The following is a 22,696-nucleotide window of genomic DNA, read 5'->3' on the forward strand; positions in this document are numbered from 1 at the left end:
GCTCTGATATTTCAGTCGAGCCCAGGAGCAGTGGAACTATGACAATAAGGCCATTTCTGGCAGATTTTTTTTCTTCTTACAGAATATCACTGACAGGAGCCTTTGAGCACATCGCTTTCCTCCCAAGCTAGAGATTATGCATGAAGATTCGAGGAGGACGCTGACAGAAGGGCACAGATAAAAAAAAGTTGTACACAACAGCAGAAACATTTTAACCACCACTTAATGACTTGCAGAAGAGAGCCTTTGGAACAAGAGCAGAAATTGGTGAGCTGATGGGTGGCCAGAGAGATGTTTACCTTCATCTTTATTCATTCACAGAAAGAGAACACTATTGGCTGGGCCAACATTTATTGCCCATCCTTAATTGCCCACAGGGCAGTTAAGAGTCAACCCCAGTGAGTCTAGAGTCACATGTAGGCCAGACCAGGTATGCACGGCGGATTCTTTCTCTAAAGGGAATTAGTGAACCAGATGTGATTTTCCGATAATTGGCAATGGATTCATAGTCATCATTAGATCCTTAATTCTAGGTATTTATTGAATTCAAATTGTCCCATCTGCCGTGATGAGATTCGAATCCAGTCCCCCAGAATGTCATATGGGTCTCTAGATTAACAGCCCAGCAATAATATCACTATGCCATCACAAGATGAGGGGACTATTATAATCAGGCCAGCACAGAAGAGCAGCTGAATAAATGATAATTAGTGCTGAGTGCAGAAGAGAATGGGTTGGCTGTGCTGAAAGCAACTAATGTCATGACAGTACCAGGGTCTAGGGACAGTAAAGAACATGGAAGGATGGAATCAAACTCTATTGGACTTGATGCAGAGTCCTAGAAGTCGCACTGTCCCCAAGTGGAACACTGGAGTAGGCCAACGCCAGAAACAGTGGTGTAGGAGTTTGGTTGTGCGTTAAAGTCATTAGAACCTCGGGAGAGTCTTTGGGAGCATTCAGATTATAGAAATGTCAAGGCCCCTTTGATCCTCTGAACATGCTAGGATCCTATGATACATTGTGTACTCTGTCACCTTGCTTGCCCTCCTAAAATCCATCACCTCTCACTTTTCAGGACTAAACTCCATTTACCATAGTTTCAGCCCATCAAGGCCTTCGACCTGGTTATTTACCACACCACCAATTTTTCCATCAGTTATTATCTGTGATAGGATCCATGTTTACAGCCATCACAAACGAGTCAGAGAAGTTATAGAATCCCTGCAGTGTGGAAGCAGGCCATTCCACCCATCGAGCCCACACCAACTCACCAAAGATCGTCCTACCCAAACTCACCCTCTATCCTATCCTGTAACTCTGCACTTTCCATGGCTTATCCACCTACCCTCACATCCCTGAGCACTATGGACAATTTAGCATACCCAATTCACCGAACCTGCACATGCTGGAGGGAATCCTGAGGGACAGGATGTACATGTATTTGGAAAGGCAAGGACTGATTAGGAATAGTCAACATGGCTTTGTGCATGGAAAATCATGTCTCACACACATGGAGTTTTTTGAAGAAGTAACAAAGAGGACAGAGTGGTAGATGTGATCTATATGGACTTCAGTAAGGCTATTGACAAGGTTCCCCATGGGAGACTGGTTAGCATTCACAAAATACAGGATACAGAACTGGCTCAATGGTAGAAGACAGAGGGTGGTGGTGGAGGGTTGCTTTTCAGACAGGAGGGCTGTGACCAGTGGAGTGCCACAAGGATCCACTACTTTTTGTCATTTATATAAATGATTTGGATGCAAGCATAAGAGGTAAGTTAATAAGTTTGCAGATGACACCAAAATTGGAGGTGCAGTGGACAGCAAAGTAGTTTGCCTCAGATTACAACAGGATCTTGATCAGATGGGCCAATGTGCTGAGAAGTGGCAGATGGAGTTTAATTCGGACAAATGTGAAGTGCTGCAGTGTGGGAAAGCAAATCTTAGCAGGACTTATACACTTAATGGTAAGGTCCTAGGGAGTGTTGCTGAACAAAGAGACCTTGGAGTGCAGGTTCATAACTCCTTGAAAGTGGAGTCGCAGGTAATTGGATAGTGAAGATGACATTTGGTTTGGTTTGCTTTCCTTTATTGGTCAGAGTATTAAGTACAGGAGTTCGGAGGTTATGCTGTGACTGTACAAGACATTGGTTAAGCCATTGTTGGAATATTGTGTGCAATTCTGGTCTCCTTACAGTCAGAAATATGTTGCGAAACTTGGAAGGGTTCAGAAAAGATTTACAAGGATATTGTCAGGGTTGGAGGATTTGAGCTATAGGGAGAGGCTGAACAGGCTGTCAGGAAAGAAAAAAAGTGGGTGGCGTGGTGGCACAATAGTAGTACTGCTGCCTCACAGCGACAGAGATCCGGGTTCAAGTCCCGCCTCACGCGATTGACTGTGTGGAGTTTTCACATTGTCCCAGTGCCTGCATGGGTTTTCTCCGGGTGCTCCGGTTTCCTCCTACAGTACAAAATTGTGCAGTTTAGGTGAATTGGCTATGCCAAATTGCCAGTAGTGTTAGGTGTAGGGGAATGGGTCTGGATGGGTTGCGCTTCGGCGGGTCGGTGTGGAGTTGTTGGGGCGAGGGGCCTGTTTCCACACTAAGTAATCTAATGAGGCTGGGGCTATTTTCTCTGGAGCGTCGGAGGCTGAGGGGTAACCTTGTAGAGGTTTACAATATTATGAGGGGCATGGATAGGATAAATAGACAAATCTTTTCCCTGGGGTCAGGGAGTCCAGAACTAGAGAGCATTGTTTTAGGGTGGGAGGGGAAAGGTATAAAAGAGACCTAAGGTTCAACTTTTTCACACAGAGGGTGGTACGTGTACGGAATGAGCTGCCAGAGGAAGTGGTGGAGGCTGGTACAATTGTGACATTTAAAAGGCATTTGGACGGGTATATGAATAGGAAGGGTGTGGAGGGACATGGGCAAATGGGACTAGATTGGGTTGGGATATCTGGTTGGCCTGGACAGGTTGGTTCCATGCCGTACATCTCTATCACTCTGGACGGCAGAAGGAAACCGGAGCATTCGGAGTAAACCCACACAGAACAGGGAGTATGTGCTAACTCCACACAGATAGATAGCCGGGGTGGAATCAAAGCCAGGTCCCTAGTGCTGTGAAGCACGTCTTGCTAACTTCTGATCAGACATTAATAAATAAAAATAGGGGAAATTCAAAAATTAAACATACCCAGAGCTAGTCTCACAGACCTACCAGTTGTAATCATAGAATGGTAACAGGGCAGGAGGCCACTTGGCCCATTGTACCCTCTCTGGAGGTGCAACTCATTGGTCTTTTTTGTTCCATTAGCCCTGCACATTCATCCTCTTCCAATCATAATGGCTGGAAGACATCAAGGAGCAGGTTTCCTGGGTGTACTTTATATTACAGAAACTGTGCTAGATAGATGACTTTGGAGTAAGGCAAGCCTATGAAAAAAAATATTTTGGAAAACAATGCATGTCAAGACTATGCATTATCTGGACAGCTCATCTCTACATTTCTCTCTTCTGATACAGGAATTGCATCTAACTTACCATAACCTTACATTACCGCATATTAGGGATTGAAAATCTACACATTGAAATGGAGTTATTATTGTAACAGACCAGAAAACATAGGTCAGGTCCAAGCCGCCTAGGAATAGTTACTTCCAAAGCGAAAACCTTGTGACTTGTATAGTATCTTTTCGAACATCCTTCGATGCAGTTTTCATTCGAAAGAAAGCTAATGTGCCAATGGCTGCCACTGTAGTGTATTGAAAATTGCAATGTTCATATACAGACGTACCAGTAGAGAAATTCCGTGAGGAAAAGATAACCAATATGTTACCAGGTGGAGCATTTTTAACTCAGGACATTACTGGGGTTAGAGGGTTTGAGCTATAGGGAAGGATGAATGGGTTGGGGCTATTTTCCCTGTAGTATCAGAGGCTGAAGGATGACCTTATAAAAGGTTTCTAAAACCTTGAGGGGCATGGATAGGATGAACAGTTAAGGTCTTTTTTCCAGGGTAGGGGAGTCCAAAACTGGAGAGCAAAGGTTTAAGGAGAGAGGGAAAAGATTTAAAAGGGACCTAAGGGGCAATGTTTTCATGCACAGGATGGTGCATGTATGGAATGAGCTCCAGGGGAAGTGGTGGCTAGGTGCAATTACAACATATAAAAGTTGTCTGGATGTGTACATGAATAGGAAGGGTTTAGATGGATATGGGCCAAGTGCTAGATAAATTCCAAAGGGACTAGATAAATTCAGGATCAGGTCCAACTTGTCTATAGTGACCAAAGGATCTGTTTCCAGGCTGCACAACTCCATGAGTATATGACGACTTCAAAAACCTCTGGCCGAGTATTTCTACCCGAAGTTCTTCACTCCCCTTCTTGACAATGACCACACCTGAGATTGTCGGTTGATACAATGTACATTTAATGACATAGAACACATCTACCTCTGGGCTCCCCCATCATCTTATCTATTATCAAGAAGCAAGCAGCGAAAATAATCCTACATTATTTTTGCTGCTTACTTCTTTTCTGGGCAGTAAACAACCCTGTGGTCATAAGTACAGGATAGCCTCTAAATATTGAATGGGGGGTTCACGCGGAATGGCTGCTGCCAGAGAGTGGTAAGAAAGTGAAGCTTGCTAGAGCTGAGTACATGGACTGAATGACATCAACACACTGAAGGGGGACATATAATTAGAAACAGGAGTAGCTCTGCTATTCAGAGATAGGTGCCCAATAACGACTAGGCCCGAATCCACAACGCCAGATCTGCTGGCTTCGCAGTTAACGTGTCCCTCCCAACCTCACGGCTGCTGCTGTTCCAAGGTAAGTCCCCTGTAAAGGCTAATGGATGTGGTGGATGCGGATACAGTTACATTTAAAATAAATTCAGACAAGTGCATGAATAGGAAATAGGGATATTGGCTAAATGACAGGAATGTGGAAGTAGAAGTTTGGAAACATGGTCATCGTGGACTAGTTAGCCTGAAGGGTCTGTTTCCATGCTGTATGACACTGAGCAGGCCTACCAGTCCTACTCAAATTGTTGGAAAAGCTCGGCAGATCTGGGAGCACATGTGGAAAGGAGTCAGAATTAATGTTTCTGGTTGAGTGACCAGAGTGACTAGGAACAGAGTTAATGTTGAGTCTATCAGGACTTCTGCAGAATTGAAAAGGGCTGGAAAATGATAAGCTTATGCTTTCAGAAGAGGAGATGTGGAGGAACAATTGGTGGCACAGTGGACAGTGAAGGCGGCTACCCAAGAGTACAACGTGACCTAGCCCAGGACAGATTGGAGACAGTGGAGTATATACACCAGTTTGTACAATCAGCTTCCTTCTATTCTGTAAATTCCAGGCATCTTTACATCCATGTAATTGTTTTGCAAGAGTCTATAAAATACCTTTAGTGTAGTTGTCAATTCTTTTAGGAGGAGTAAATAGCTGTTAAAATAATGAATAAAATGTATTTATGCTTTAAGACTGTTTTGATAGTTATGTGCTGTATCTGTTAATTTGGCAATCTACAGGCTATGGCTGTAACCGTCTCTGGCTCGCTCTCTAAATCAGAAAAAACCCATCTCTAGCCATTGCAGAATAAATGCAGAAAAAACAGCACATAAAAGATCCAACTCCCACAACAAGCCGCAGCCTCCAATCTCATATTAGTATGTCTATGAAAGAAATATAAGTGCAAAGTAATGGGATTAAATAGTAGTAAAAACTGAGCTGGTGGAAGATTGAACAGTAATATAAAGAATTGTTTAAGAAAAGGCTTCAAAAAGGCTCCTATTTTCCAACAGGAGATTTAGAAATAACAAATGATGCTGTAGGAGGAGGATAAAGAGGTCACTTAAAGCAATTGGTCCATTTCAGAACATTTGACATTTTCTGGGTCATTTTTGCACTTGTCTGTTATGCAATTAGCAGCTGCTGGGCAGAAGCAGTTCGGTAATTTGATGGAAAGCTTCATTTTTCTGAATCATCTGAACAAGAAACTGTTGGAGGTGCTAAACTCCAATGGGGGGGGGAAAGAGAGAGGAGGAGGCGGTGTGGGGTAGTGGGGGGGGGGGAAAACAGTGGAGCCAGGCACCAAAGTTGGATACCAGTTAACCTTTCTACTTCGCAAAAACAATTTTAAAAATGCTTGCCATCAAAAATACATGGTCACTGGAGAACATTCATACAGTAAATTCAAAATGAAAAGATATTTTCAACCCCACCCCACCAGCTTTGTTTGGATTGGAGTGTCCCAATAGGAACATGACTGGTTTGAATAGAGAATGTGCACATGCAAAGAGGATGCCAGTGTCATCGTCGAGTCAGGAAAAACATCAACCAGTTTCAAAGAGGAAAAATGATCTAAGTATGTGTAGTTTAGGTGAACTGGCCATGCTAAATTGCCCATAGTGTTCAGCGATGTGTAAGTTTGGTGCATTAGTCAGGGGTAAATGTAGAGTAATAGGGTAGGGGTCAGGCCTGGGTGGGTTACTCATTGGACAGTCAGGGTGGACATATTGGGCCAAACAGCCTGTTTATACACCATAGAATCATAGAATCCCTATGAAAAGGGTATTTAAATTTTTAAAAATATAGTTTTTCAAATTGACATCTGGTTTGGACAGTGCATTTGGTAAAATGGGAAACTGAAGGTGAGTTGTGGTGTTAAGGCTGTAATCCTCTTTCACTGACAACTCATCAGCTACGTAGCAAGAATTTCACCTCATTGCACAACAGGGGCATAGAGGATGCAGCGCAGCGATGAAATCAGATTCTCATCAGATTCTGACCAAATTTGCTATTGCCACCATTGCTTGGGTGCAATAAGATTTCATCCAATAATACAAGGGTGTACAGAATGACTTACCAGGTTAAACTGCTTAAAAATAGCTGTTGCTTAAATGGTGGAAGGGTGAGCTAATTGAGGTGTTTAAAAAATGGTGGGTGAAATTCATAAATAATTGTTTCTTCTATATGAGAAATCCAGAAGGTATGGCTATACTCTTAAAACACAAACGTAGCACTGAATAATTTCAGCAGGCCTGCCAAAATGTGCAAAACAAAATTAATAAAAACAAAGAATTGCAGTTGTTGCAAATGAGGAACAAAAACAAATTGTTGGAATAGCTCGGCAAGTCTGGGAGCACATGTGGAAAGGAGTCAGAATTAATGTTTCTGGTTGAGTGACCCTTCCTCGGAACAGAGTTAATGTTGAGCCTAACAGGACTTCTGCAGAATTGAAAAGAGCTGGAAAATGATAAGCTTATGCTTTCAGTAAAGGAGATGTGGAGGAACAATTGGTGGCATAGCGGGCAGCGAAGGCGGCTACCCAAGAGTACGTGACCTTAATCAGATAGATCGATGGGCTGAGGTGTGGCAGATGGAGTTTAATCTAGATAAATATGACGTGCTACACGTTGGTAAGGCAAATCAGGCAGGACTTACTTATTGGTAAGGACGGATAGTGTTGCCAAACAAAAGGAGCTTGGAGTGCAGGTGCATAGTTTCTTGCAAGTCATTATGGACCAGACCAGACACCCCTCAAAATGTTTTAAAGGTAACCTAGATCCTAACTTTTTCTTATTTTAAAGGAAGTGGGTGTTCCAGAGGTGATGCAACTGGTCAAACCACTCTGCTTTAAGCAACACAATGTATTTAAACACTACATTTAAAATATGAATGAAAAAGTGCAATGTAGAATAACTTGTCTATTGGATAACCTAACCAAATACTCAATATCCTAACTTAACTAATTAACTGTTCTAATACAGCAACATCCCATTAATATAGCCCTTGGTAAAAAGGTAAATTTAAACAGATTCATACAGGCAGGAGGGAACATCATCCAGAGAGATATTTCAGAGAAAGTCAAAGGAGTTCTTCACTGAAGCTTGCAACTCTTCTGGACTCAAACATCTTGTGGTTGCTACAGCTAAACAAAAAAAAACTAGAAAATCCTAGGCTGGGAGAACTACAGGCAGTCACTCCTCTTTCATTACTTAAATATTTTAAAAAGTTACCTAAAGGCTCTTACACTATTGAATGGAAGAATAGAATAGAATCCCTACACTCTGGAAACAGGCCTTTCGGCCCAATAAGTCCACACCGATCAAATCAGGTCAGTTCCCGAGCCACTTCAGCACCTCTGCCTTAACAATCCTCCCTTACAAGAAAACCCAGGACAAAATAACCTTTTTAAAAAAAGTGATAGAATCACCACAAGGTAGACAGGATGGTGAAGGCGGCATTTATTATGCTTACCTTTATTGGTCAGTGCATTGAGTACAGGAGTTGGGAGGTCATGTTGCAGCTGTACACAACAGTGACATAACCAATTATGTGCAATTCTGGTCTCTCTGCTCTAGAAAGGACATTGTGCAGTTTGAAAAGGTTCACAAAAGATTTACAAGGATGTTGCCAAGATTGGTGGGTTTGAGCTACAGGTAGAAGTTGAATAGGCCGAGGTTGTTTTCTCTGGAGTGTTGAAGGCTGAGGAGTGACATTATAGAAGTTTACAAAATCATGAGGGGCATGGATAGTCTGAATAATCAAGTCTGTTCCCTAGGGAAAGGGGGTCCAAAGCTAGAGGGCATAGGTTTAAGGAGAGAGGAAGAAGGTTTAAAAGGAACCTAAGGGGCAAAGTTTATGCACAGAGAGTGGTGCATGTATGGAATGAGTTGCCAGAGAAAGTGGTGGGGCTGGTACAATTACAATACTTTAAAAGCATCTGGATGGATATATGAATAGGAAGGGTTTAAGAGGGATCTGGGCCAAATGCTGGCAAATGGGACGAGATTAATTTAGGATATCTGGTCAGCACAGATGAGTTGGACTGAAGGTTCTGCTTCCGTGCTGTACATCTCGATGACTAAGTAGAATAAATGGGGAGGGTGATGAGAGTAAAAGGTAATGGGGTTGATAATAGTAGATGAAAGCCACGGGCGAAGAATAGATGTTAGAGGGAGTGAATAGCAGAAAATGTGAGAAAAATCGCAAACATACTGGTTTGGGGTGGGGCAGCAAGGGGAGGGTATTGAAAATATGAGGAGCTCACAATTTGAAGTTGTTTGAACTAGATATAAAGTCCATATCCAAGCAGAAAATTAGGCAGTATTCTCCCTTCTGTTTTGTGCTTCCCTGAAAGACTGCTTTAGATCTGGGAAAGAAACAAGAGCGAGATGGGGTATCAAATTAGCAAGCAACTTGAAGACTAAGGACAGGGCTCATGTGTTCCACAAAGTCATTACCCAGTTTGCAATTGGTCTCAGTAATTTAGGGAAGACTGCGTTGTGAGCAGTGGATACAGTACATGGAAAGGGGTACAGGTAGCACAACTGTTCTACCAGAAAGGTGTGTTTGGAGGCTTGGATAACGTAAAGGAGAGTGGAAAGGCAAGTGTTACACCTTCAGTGATTACATGACCACTGAAAACGTGGTGAAGAAACATCAGGACTGATTGGGGAGTGAGCCAGGTTGTTGTGGTTGGAATAACTCGTATAGGGAGGGAAGGGAAAAGATGTGTTTGACATTACTCACGACTTCAATAGTGATGGCAAAGGTGGAGGATGATCCTTGAAATGCAGAGGCTGGCAAGGAAATACCTTACCTGGTCTGACTTACATGTGACTCCAGACTCCACAGCAATGTGGCTGGCTCTCAAGTGCCCTCTGGGGCCATTAGGGATGGACAAATGCTGGCTTGGTCACATCCTGTGAATGAATAAAGGAAAACCTTAGAGGCAAAAGGTTTCTGAGTGGACTTCACAGGGCAGACGCTCTCCCTTGCTTAGCTGTCTAGAACTAGGAGGCATAATCTAGTATGGAGTCTGAGACAAAAGAGACTTTAAATTTCTCACTCCAACTCAGCAGTGGAGGACCATGGATTAGTAACGCAACTGCTCTGCCCAGGTCTGTAAAAAACTGCAGAGTTGTTAACACAACCCAGTCGATCATGCATGTCACCTGTTGACTCCACAAACTTCTCAATGCTGTGGAAAGACAGGCAAAGACCCCTCTCACTCCAGTTATAACCTCTGCCATCAGACAGAAGATACAAAATCTTAAATACACATACCAACAGGTAAAAGAACAGCTTTTCCCCTACTGTTCTTAGACTGCTGAATGAACCTCAAAATTTCACATCTACTGCTGACCTTGCTTTTTGTGCACCTTCTTAGCAGCTATAGCTTTGCATTCCTCACTGTCCAATTACCCAATGATCTTTGTATGTTATCTGACTATACTACATGCAAAACAAAACTTTTCACTGCACCTAGGTACAGGTGATAACAATAAACCAAATCAAAGGATTGACCACTAAACATATTAAGTGCAGTTAGATATTTGATTAAATCGGTGAAGGGTGATGGGATGCTGGTAGGAAAATGGAGATAAAAGCCATGATCCAATCAGGCCTGATTTATTTGAAAGGCAGTGCAAACTCAAAGGGCAGAATGGCCTATCCCTAATTCAACTTTGTTGGTTCCAGGTCACTGAGAAGAGAAAGAGAAATTCATTGTTTGAATTTCTGAAACTATCACATGCGAAGTCCAGGTGTAAAACAAAACAAATTTATGCTTACTCTGAATTGCTTAAAGCCCATTAATAAAGACGTTGTGCACTGTATCTGGTCTTTCAGAATTATCTGAATTGAAAACCCAGGGGACCTACAATGAAGTTATAGATTGTATTATTAATTGCCTAGATAAGTGGAAAGCAGTGCCGCTGTCAATAGTAATTGATCTAACTGGGCTACAATGCCCATCTGAACCCAGAGGGACTAGTCAGCTTATCCTCACTTTTCAAAATATTTTAAAATGAACTGAATGGAAATATAGAAAGATGTCAGCATTTGCCAAATTAAATCAAATTGAGAAGTTGAATGCTCCAAGGATAGGGATTTCATTAAAAACAGATCCATAGGAATCCAATAACTGTACAAAGAGAGAAATTCTTGTCAACATCTCTACAACAATTAAGAAAAATTCCACAATTAAATTACACCATATATTTGTTTAAGTACCATCTTACCAGCCAGAGTAAATACTATAAATATAATTTCAGCCACTTGTATAGCCATTTGTGCTGTAAGTTCAATTACCTCAGGGTACACCAAGCAGTTTTTAGCCAATGATGGAGTTTTAAGTAGTTACTACAGTGAAAGTCTATACATTTCTACTTCCAATGCATTCACCAATAATGTACCTACTCATTGTGATTTTTAATGTTATTACAACAGCAGGTTATAGTCCAACAGGTTTAATTGGAAGCAAACTAGCTTTCGGAGCGCCACTGCATGAGGTGATTGACAATCCAGTCCAACACTGGCATCTCCAAAACATCGTAATGAGATGCAGTTTTTGAAGAATTCAATTGTTTTAAATGTAAAGTCATTTTAGTAGATTAAATTGAAAATGCTTCCTGGCAATTGAGTGTTTGTACTAAGAGGTTGATTAAGATGGTTCCATCACTTTTTCAGCCAACCCGACGTTTGAGAAACTGTTGCGATTGTAGGAGGGAGCCAAACTCTTCAGTTTGAAGCTGTTGTTTAAACAAAGAACTCTGGTTTTTAGGCCAGCTTCAAATACTACTCTTATTTGACAGGGCAACACAATTAGATTTCATTCTGATCCTGGTCAAAAGATCATGTTAGACAAGCAGGAGGCTGGAAGGACACATCAAGCCAGGCAGCATCAAGAACTAGAGAAGTAAACATTTCAGGTGTCACCCTTCGTCAGGTGGGTGCAAGGGGAGCTGCAGTTGGTGAGGTGGGGATAGGTGAAGACAGAGGGTATGACCTGATTGGTTGATGGGAGGAATGAATCGGTTGGTAGTTGGAAGGAAGGGTCGATCAGAGGAATGGAAGGGAGGGGGAGGGGCTGGGAAGGCAAGGCAAGGCAGTCAGGGGGATTGGGGAGGGAGGTTATTTGAAATTGGAGAACAAATAATCTGCAGTCTAATTTGCTGTGGCAATGGAAGAGGCCAAGGATGGTCATGTCAGAAAAGGTGTGGGAAGGGGAATTGAACTGGGCGGTGACTTGGGGGTGAGGTTACCCCCTGCAGGCCCTGCTGAAAAGCTTGGCAAAGCATGCCCCGAGTTTATGTTTAATCTCCCTGATGTAGAGAAGACCACATCAGGAGCACTGCATACAGTAAACTAGGTTGGAGAGGCAGGTGAACCTTTGTCTCACCTGGAACGACTGTTTGGGACCCTGGATGAAAGTAAGGGGTCTAGTGAGCCAGCAGGTTTTGAATTTTCTTTTTAAAACAGTTGCAGGGAAGGTACCTGGGGTTTGGTGGGGACAGTAGCATAAACCAAGGATTGGGGGGCAGGGGGAGGAAGGAGAGAAGAGGGGGTTAGTGGGGAGAAACTTCCCAGGAGCAGATCCCAGGAGACTAGTTCTGATCATTCTGTTGTAGGAAGGATATTATCATGCTAGAGAAGATTCAGAAAATGTTTCCCAGGATATTGCTGGAAATGGAAAATTTGAGTTATAAGGAGAAACTTTGTTTTCACTGTAGTACTGGAGGTTGAGGGGTAAGTGTTATAGAGACTGAAAATCATGAGGGCTATAGATAAGATTAATGGCAGGCGTCTTTACCTTACAGAGGTGTGTTTCAAGATGAGGGAGCATATATATTTAAGGAGAGAGGAGAAAGATTTTTTAAAAAAAAGGACACTGGTGACAATTGATTGTGTTTACACAGACTGATGTAGGTGTAAATGAACTTCCAGAGGAAGTGATGGATGCAGGTACATTTACGTTTAAGAGGGGTTTGGATAAGTTCATGAATAAGAAATGTTTGACATGGACTGGTTGAACCAAAGGCTTTATTTCAATGCTGTGTGGATCCATGAAGAGACAGGAAATGGTATAGTAAATTAAGCAAGGAACCGTTGTTACCCTTAAGGAATCTCCAGATTTATGTTAATAATCTTTAGAGAAATTAAAGTGTTCATTTCTATATTAAATGAGGGCTACACTTTGCATACCAATTTAGATCTGCTGTATTGCCTTTGCTAATAGAATTACTAAAAAAAGGGATGTGTGAAACGATTGTGAAGGAGAACTGAAAATCAAGACCTCATGACCATTTAAAAAGGCACAAAATCATTATTACAAAACTTCAATATTTGCTATCCAAGTTGGAGCCACATTTAAGATCAATTTGTAAACATATTGAAGTATTTTTACTCATTAGCACCGAGTTTCCTCACAAAGACTTATTTGTGATGAGCAAATTATTTGCTCTTCTGTGAAAACACAGGTCCCAATTCAATATTTCACCATAAAGCATCTCTCACCCAAGTCCTTAACTTTGAAAGGTATCAGCAATGGGTTTGGAGCACTTGCTAAACTTTGAAATTGTCACCTCAAACTCTTGTGGGTTGGCTAAAGAATTTTTTTGCTAATAAATAGAATCACAACTCCTGAAGGAACATCAATTTTCACAGCTTAAAAATTGGGACTTTTTCTCCCCCATTATTTTGAATTCTAACAGTATCCCAATCTAAAAATGTGTAAACAGGCAATTCTTAAATTAGATGAACTACAGCAATAGGCACCATATTGTTTTAAAATGGAGACAGAAATGTATGCATTTGCATAGATGAAGGCACTATTCTGGTGAGATGGGAGTAAGAATTTGCAAAACAACTTCAGAGACAGTACAAGATAACACAGCTACATGGGTTTTATCATTTATTTGTCCAGAATGATACTGACACATTGACGTATTGGAATGACAATGATATAATTTCTCAATAGGAAAAAGACAGTTTTGAAGAATTACTGTACTGTAAAAAGTGATAAAATAATGCAGACACTTTCTATGTAGCATTTGTATTAGCAGAGTAGCTATTAAATAACATACAGTAACAATTCTTCAGCTGTTTTTGTAGAAATGCCCTTTTACGTTGTAGAGAGTTAACAAATTGCACTGTGCAGTTAGAATGACAGTAATTTAGGAGTTAAATAATGAACCTCCAACTGATCAAACAGCAGTACCAAGTTAATGGGGGAAACATGTATCCATGTTTTGCATAATCTTATGACTCAAATATAATAAGATGTTCACTCAGCAATATTACACCAATCTGATGCAAATTATAATTCATTAAACATTAATACTGAATTAATCCTAATGCCTTCACTATATCACCAAATTAAATTCCAAAAGTCACCAATACAGATACAATTTCTATATAACCTTAGTACACAGCAAAGTCTTAATAAAGCATAATTACCATCTTGCTACTTTTAAAATATATTTACAAATATTCAAGTATTTTTGGATGGTGAAAATTGTACAGATGAATGGCCAACATTATTCACTGGAAATCTAGATATGGCAGCTCCAAGTTTTTAAAAAACAGAAATAACATCTACCTTTTTCACATTGTGTCATGATTTCTTAAGTTTACTTACTTTATCTTAACCCTCTGCCTGGGTTAACCCGGATTTAGATTTCACTTGATCAAATGGAGTCTTCAGTGATACCCAAATTTGACAAGTAATTACCAGCATGCCATGATTTGCAGGTAACCACTTGGGAGGAGGAACACAAACCTGGATCCTGGCTATCAGAATCAATTGAAATTGTAAAGGCTGTTTTGGAAGGCTCCCAATGACGAGTCTAGTCTGTGTAGCAACACTTCTAAAGTAGCCCCACCAACCTCAATAATCATTGTATAACATAGATTATCAACAGTTCCAACATAATGTAAGTGTAACAAATTATTAGTGAGCAAAAATTAAAAATTGCCGAGTTCCTGAAAGTTCGCATTTGAGCAGGAAGTATACAGCAGAGAGAAGTAAGTCATCTGCAAATAATAACAGAATCCAGCAGTTGGTCAAATTAAAAAAAAGCTAATGATTCAATTTCTTTCGAAATTGAAAAATCATTAATCCTATATACGTATAAGACAGGAAAATAAAACGTCCTTTATCAAACTGCTAGGAACTTCAGATTTTGGATTAATCACCCTATTTTAATGCTTAGGACTGGATCAATAAAATGTCAACACAAGCATATTGTTTTGCCATGGCTGTGTCAGGAAAGAAAATTGGCATCACAGCAACGCAGTTTATTTCAATGTATTTTCTTCCTGTACATATGGACATAGGGGAAGAACTGCTTTGCTGAATCTTCAGAGCACGGGCTATCAACCAGCAAAAATGTTTAAATTAGAACATTCTAGGTCTCTTAATTCATTCATTCATTTCTGGGGCAAGAATATATTTAGCTAACACACTGGTGATTTTCTGATGCCCACTGGCAATACAAAAATAGGTCTCTCATCTGCAGTTTAATTGTGAGAAATCTGACCCCATTGTGCTGACAATCAGGGACCTAACTTCGTGCTGAATGGAAATATTCTTGGGTCTAGGCTTCCTTCTATTGCATGAAAAATAGCCACCATCAGCAATTTACATTAAAGCCTCTCTTTCACCTTGGACAAATTGTTTTAAACTAAAAAAAAAGTACAAATTAATGTTCACTTTATGATTGTAACTGCCTTTAGGCAAATCAATGATTTGATGAGAAAACACAAAAATAACAGTTTTGTTTTATAGTCTATTGAGCTAGCCAATAACTCCTGTACACTTGCAAGATACTGAGGTGCCAGAGTGCAACTGTCAATTGGTCCTAGGTGTTAGATAAATCAACAAATCATTTCATCCAAGCATGGACTTTGAGACTCATACCCTGGAGCAAAATAATCCCCCTATAGTAAATGGGATAACAATGAGAATAAGTGCATTCATTTTTGATTACTACATAGCACAATGTTTGTGCATAGGATAGAATGAAATACCTGAAATAATTGGAGGTACATTAAAAGAGGGCAGTCAACTATTTTAAACAAAGACTCTGGCATGGAATCAAGCAGCAGTTCGAGCAGTGTTCCAAAAGGATGATCAGTCACATTGAGGTCTTTTCACAATAAGGAACGATTTTTAAAAATCACTTCAATTATTCACAGCAAATCCTTAAGAAAATGAAGCCACTCAAAGATATTTTACTGTGAAACATTTAAGGGCATAATTTGTAGTTCTAACATGCAAGGATTTCTGCTTTGAGAGCAAGTGTTTATGTTCACTTAACTGCTATTTTGCAATGTAGAGAACATTACTTACTTAAATATAGTTACGCTCCAAGTGCTACAATTGCTTGTCCAAATGGCATAACATTTCCTCAAAGTACAATTTGACATCTTAAATCTAGATAGAACATTTTCTAAGTGCTAGTTTCTGCAAACAATAATCCAACATCGAGCATGCCTTCGAAAATGTTAGCTTCAGAATAAAATGATCTAAAACCAAATTGTGTGGGATTAAGATGATTTTAAAAAAAAAGCCAGAAAATGTTAATTGTGTAAATGTACTTTTAAAAGGAAATGCATGTTGACAGGTTATGCACTACTTGTACCACGTGGAGCACTTCTACAGCAGAGAGAGATACAGGTCAAAACAGCCTCTGTGTAAACCAAAACAGCACGAGCAAACAGCTGGACCAGATGTAGCTAATAATGATTATTTATACTAAGTCTGTACTAATATCACAGGTTTCAATGTATAGATTAAATAGTCTTATGTACATCTCACACAAACGTAGCTCTCAATTTAACTTCTTCTAATTTCTCATTATATTATATAAAATTAATCCGTTTTATGCCTCTCCATAAGTGAGCATTATAGACTGAACATCTTAGCAGCTTTTCAAATAATTAATTTTTTTTCTTGAAACAAACCAAAGTACAAAACATTATTCCAAGCACATTGCCCTCATTTCTTTCCCCTGCTGTGTCATCCAACAGTCATATCAAGTTGAAGATATGAGCAGAGACTCTACAATTTGGAATAGAGTTTTAGAAGGAGATAATAAAGAACAAAAAATGTTGTTATTTTTCTCTGATTTGGTTTGAAAGGACAACATTAACTGGCCACGTCTCTGCAGTTGATTTTATGAGCAACTGCCACAGATACCATTTGCGCTCTCACACCTTGGTTCATTTCGTGACCTTTAACCCATCTATCCATGCTTCTGCCTTGTGTGTGATGGGTCAACAAAATTCAAAGTGGATCTTAAATTAAATCATGTATAATAAAATATATTTTCACCTGCTGAGACAGATTTAGAAAATAAATTGAAGTCCCAAATTGAATCTTTCCTCATAGGAATGTATAGCATATAGCAATGTGGATGCAAATAAATTTCCCTGCAGTTACTGCATAAAGTCATACCTTCAAGTCCCAAACCTAGCAGCCCAATGTCTAACATGCATTAGTTTTGTAGTCATCTTTTACTTCATAGTATCAGTTTTCAGGGGCACTCTTCTGGCCCTGACGATATTACATGAGAGGATTATCATCTAGATAATTCCTTACATTTCAGTAGTGTGAGTTGCTATGTCCGTTTTTCCTTTCAAATCAAACGGTCAAACGCTTTCTACAAACATGTAGAACAAGATCTTGATGTGCAACAAGATAAAAATTCCTTGAAGTGAGAAAAACCAAACAACCAGAACAGTTTAAAAATTAAATGACAAAACCCAATACACAGCTAACAAAATAAATTAATCTCCTGTGCATTATGACAAGTTATTTACACAGTTATTAGTGTTCCAGCTTCAAAGTCCACATGAGGCAAAGCATGACTGCATTGCAAAGATATGGTTAATTTAAATAGCAGAGAAGTTTAACCAGGGCAGTGTTTAACCAAAAAACAAGCACTGTTTGCAACTGAGCTTGGGGAGGGCACATACTGAAGAACTGACCAGTCTTTTTCAGCATACAAAGTGCATTAAATAAACAGATCTACCCCTTAAATAAAAAGTCTGCAAAATAAGCCTCAATTTAGCAAGTATGCAGAGAAAGTAAACAAACTGGAAAATAAGCAAATTAAATAGGTTTTCCTCTTTGTTGTCCATGCCCTTAGCTCAATAATTACTGTAGGAATACTGAAGATACCAAGATAGGATGGTTACAAATTATGTTGCCCTTTCCACACAAGGAAATTTAAAGTGTCTGCATTAGCTTGAATTTGCAATAATCAGTACCAGGATTTTCTTTTGAAATCTCACAATATGTGCTTTATTGAAGGGGTCCAATTAGGTTCAAGGGTAAGAAGCATGTTTTTTTTTAAGTGTGAGCAAAGTAATCTATGGTGAACTCAAAACTGAAAGGCCTTCATGTACTCATTGATCATGATCCTTTACAGGTACAGATTTGATCACTGTGCAGCTACATGATTAATTTATCTGGGGTCTTTTGTTATTTAGTGCCATTATATTATCTCTACAAACTGGATTATACAATAAGCATTTCACAGAACTGTTTTGCAGGTACTCACAACGTTGCTCTAGGATACATCAAAACTAACAATCAATACTGGGTAGGAGTGCAATGTAATACAAGGGCAGGGAATTCTGCACCCATCCAGAAAATACCTGATTATTCCTAGCAATATGGTTAGTGTTATTATGGTCAGAGTACCAGATATTATTCTGTGCATGTGTGCGTACACACAGATTTTTTTTCTCTTAAATCTTTTTGCTCCAGTTGGAAGTGACCTACATCATCACAAACACTTTCAATACCAATAACATCACATTTTTAAAAAGGTATTTGCACATTGTTCTACAGCCACCACGGTTTCAGTTTTAAAGAGTATACCACAAACATTAGATGCTTTGAGAAAAGGAAGCTGTCCGAATCATACATATGTGGGGGGGGGGGGGGGGGGGGGGTAGGATTTTTGCATGTCCCAACTGAACCCAGTAGAGGCTCTGTAAACTTGAGGGTACATTAACGCAGCAGGCTTACATCTGGTTGTTGTAAGCGTAGTTGGGAGTGTCCGAGTACTGCGGGCTTTGCATGGTCCCTTGCACTGCGCCGACAGCAGCCTGCTGGGCTGCCTGTTGTACATGTGGGTTCTTCCACGCGCCAGTGGTCCATTCCTCTTGTGCCTTGCTCATGCTGCCACCGCTGCCACGGTAATAGTTGTGAACCTGCAGTTGGTGATTAAATTATGGAATTTAGTCTTCAAAAAAGACAACAAAATTTCAGAAGAAAAATGCCTCAATTAACAGAACCCGAAGCCATGCAGATGAACAGGTTGGTGTTTGCACTCTGCTAAAGCTTCCTCCTGCCAGATTTCATCTCACCTCGGCCTTCTCAAGAAAATGATCTGCAAGTACTAGAAGTCAGAAACAAAAAACAAAGCTTACTTTCCGCAGATACTACCAGACTTGAGTTTCTCCAGCAAACTTGGATTTATTCCTGCTACTTTCTATTCCTTTCTCCTTGAATACATCTATGCTATTTGCCTCAAAAGTTAATTGATAGTGAGCTGCCTAATATAGCCAGTCTCTGGGCAAAAGGTTTCCTCAGAATTCTTTATTTGTTTCATAATAATCACTAGCTCTTTATGACCCCCAATTTCAAAAATCCCTACAAAAATTAAAAAGTGAAAGAGCAAAAATAAAGCTGGGGACAAAAACAGGAACAGAAATTAGCTATCAAAATGATTTGTTCATATTGCATCGTCAGCTCAATAGTTGAGGAAGACAGCCAAATGGCCATAGAACCCAGGGCTTCAATATTTTGCTATTCAAACACTGGGCTGCAGCTGATCCACGGCACAGCGGTACTGATTTAGAGCAAACAAATTAAAGACTTCTTTAAAAAGGTGTGTCTTGGTAAGACCCCAGAGGCAATACAAGAGGAAGTAAGGCCTTAGTGGTATGCTTAGTTGTTAATCTTGAGACCCAGGTCTGAATCCCTGCCATGGCAGATGGTGGAATTTGAATTTAATAAAAATCTGGAAATAAGAGCAGAATGATGACCATATTGTTGGCTGTCAAAAAGAAACCCATCAGGTTCACTAATGTCCTTTAACGGAAGAGAATCTACTGTTCTATACCAGTTTGGCCTACATGTGACTCCAGACCCAAAGCAATGTGAAAGACTCTTAACTCCCCTGTGGGTTTTGGCCCAGTGAGGCCAACATCAATGACTTTTACAAAATAGTATGCAGAGTTTTGGTAGTCTTCTTTGAAAGTGGATATAATTGTGCGATAAGCAGTTCTGCAAGATTCATTTTACTTATCCCTAAGAAGAAGAATTTATGTTATGAAAGGGTAGGCCTATACCCAATGGAAGGCAGAAACACGAGTGGCAATCTTACGAGGTCGGGGGGGGGGGTTTCTCTCTCTCTCTCATGAGACATCAGCCCAATGGTCTGATAGGACAATGACGACTTCAATCTGTGGAATTCTCTACCCCTGACAACAGTGAAGGCTGAGACTTGGAGAATATTCAAGGCTAGGTTAGATACATTTGATCTTCAAGGGAACTGGACAAACAGGAAAATGAGAATTGAGGCGAGATGAGAATCATATCAGTCATGATCTTGCTAGCAGTGAGACAGGCTCAAAAGCAACAAAAATGGCTAATTCAAGCTCTCAAGATCCTTGAGGTGCTACCATCTCAAAAATACAGAGCAAAGAACTAATAGTCTAAAAACAGAATATTCAAGAGAAAATACCATAACACTTTCAGTCAGCTAAAGCATGAGATAAATAACTTGGGTTTTAATAAAAGGAAATGAATAACTTTTAAGTTGAAATAGTAAAAGACTAAAGGAATATCAGGAAGACAGATGTAGCAGCCAGAACTACTTAGTGCTAATATTTCTCAATTTGAAAAATGTGTTACAATAATAATGGTGCAGGTCAACATCTGGATAGTTTTAATGCATGTTTATTCAGCTTTTCAGGGTGCCAACACGTCTCTGGACCTGCCGACTGTGTAAGCGATAATGCAGTAGCTTGCAAATACACAATTAAATATTTATCATTTATTATGCAGAGCTGATTTCTTCCAAATACAGGTCCAGGCGACCAAAACCCAGTTTGTTATCCAAATTAGTGTAATGCTTATTGAACACAGAATCTCGTCAAATGTTACAGATGATAATCTATTCAGCAAAATGCAAAAATGTAGACACTAAACATCGAGGAAAAGGAAGGAAGGAAGGAAGGAATACAAACACTAGACAAATCATGACTAAAAGAAACAGAGCTTGGTCATCACCATCTAAGCCTACTCAATTTATGCTATTCACAGCCAAGTGCAAATACCTACACCACAGGTACATGATGTAGCCATCAGCCTTATAATTTCTTAAGATTGCTATTTAAAGTGGAACCAAACTGTTTAAATTCCATTTCTGCACATGCACAAAGGTGAGGCCATAAAGTCAGAACAGTAGGAATTTCTCCAGAGGGCAGTGAACCTTTGAAATTCTCTACCCAGAGGCTGTGGAACCAAATCAAACACGGCCAAGACAGAAATCCCAACATTTCAGGATGCTAATCAGGAAATCTGCAGAGATTGCAGAAAAGGCAAATAAAAAGCCATGATCTAGGATTGATGTGGAGCTGCCAGTATTGGACTTGGGAGGACAAAGTCAGAAGTCACACGACACCACGTTATAGCCCAACAGGTTTATTTAAGATCACAAGCTTTTGGAACTTTGCTCCTTGGTTAGGTGAAACAACAAAGGAGCAGGGCTCCAAAAGCTTGGGACGTCAAAAAAACCCATTGGGCTATAACCTGACGTTGTGTGACTTCTGACAAAGGATAGCACATGATTTGGAGGTGCCAGTGTTGGACAGGGGTGTACAAAATTTTTTTAAAAATCACAACACAAGGCAATAGTCCAACGGGTTTATTTGGAAGCACTAGCTTTTGGAGCACAGCTGCTTCGTCAGGTGACTGTGCTAGCAAGTAATTTTAGTGAATTCCTAATAATACAAATAGAGTGAGGGCATGGTTGACTTATTATTTCGAGTTGAAAATGTGTTGCTGGTTAAAGCACAGCATGTTAGGCAGCATCCAAGGAACAGGAAATTCGACGTTTCGGGCCGGAGCCCTTCATCAGGAATCCTGAAGGAGGGCTCTGGCCCGAAACGTCGAATTTCCTGTTCCTTGGATGCTGCCTAACCTGCTGTGCTTTAACCAGCAACACATTTTCAGCTCTGATCTCCAGCATCTGCAGACCTCACTTTTTACTCACTTATTATTTCGAGTGCTTACAAGGGTGGGACAGGGTGATGGGTTGGAGTAGATGAAGAGGATATATGGAGAAGGACAACGATCATATCTGGACCATATTTAATCCAACAAATGAATCCTAGAATCATTCAACAACTCCAAAACAAGTTCTGTATTACACACTCCACATGATCAAACCAGGACATTATGCTGAAGGCCATTCTCCTGAAAATGGCTCGAGTGTGTGAAACTACTAAAAGTGAGTGCATCTAAACAAATGGAGACAGACAACACAACTGTGTTAAACCATTATATTCAAATCCTCAGCTATTGTAAAGGGTTAGACTGTGTTGCAAACTTCAATAGTATTGGATAAATCAGCATCTCTAAAAGGATTAGCACAATAAACAAGGAACCGTTTATATAAAAAACACCATGGTTCATTAACTGCTAGAAATTAGTGTTATAGTTCTTTTGTCAGAAAACTACAGACAGAACCCATAACATGCAGCTTTACATTATGTGGACTTTACATTGAAAATTAATTACAGGACATGGCATTTGTTTATACTGGCAATATATGCTAATCTTAATTGAATCCAAAAAGTGGCAGCTGAACTCATTAG

The 22,696-nt window shown here is 40.0% G+C and overlaps 1 protein-coding gene across 2 annotated transcripts in view; it reads right to left on the reverse strand.

Annotated features, from left to right (window-relative positions):
* LOC132834664 (secretory carrier-associated membrane protein 5) overlaps positions 1 to 22,696 on the reverse strand; it is an 80,698-nt gene that overhangs the window by 11,546 nt on the left and 46,456 nt on the right. For both annotated transcript variants that reach the window (XM_060853603.1, XM_060853604.1), the window contains 2 exons: positions 18,837 to 19,021; positions 9,629 to 9,717 (listed from right to left, as the gene is read on the reverse strand). In XM_060853603.1, coding sequence (XP_060709586.1) covers positions 9,711 to 9,717; positions 18,837 to 19,021 — 192 coding nt within the window. In that variant the 3' untranslated portion in view covers positions 9,629 to 9,710. The remainder of the gene's footprint in view (positions 1 to 9,628; positions 9,718 to 18,836; positions 19,022 to 22,696) is intronic.

This window comes from Hemiscyllium ocellatum, chromosome 42 (genome assembly GCF_020745735.1).
Source record: "Hemiscyllium ocellatum isolate sHemOce1 chromosome 42, sHemOce1.pat.X.cur, whole genome shotgun sequence".
NCBI classification, from domain to species: domain Eukaryota; kingdom Metazoa; phylum Chordata; class Chondrichthyes; order Orectolobiformes; family Hemiscylliidae; genus Hemiscyllium; species Hemiscyllium ocellatum.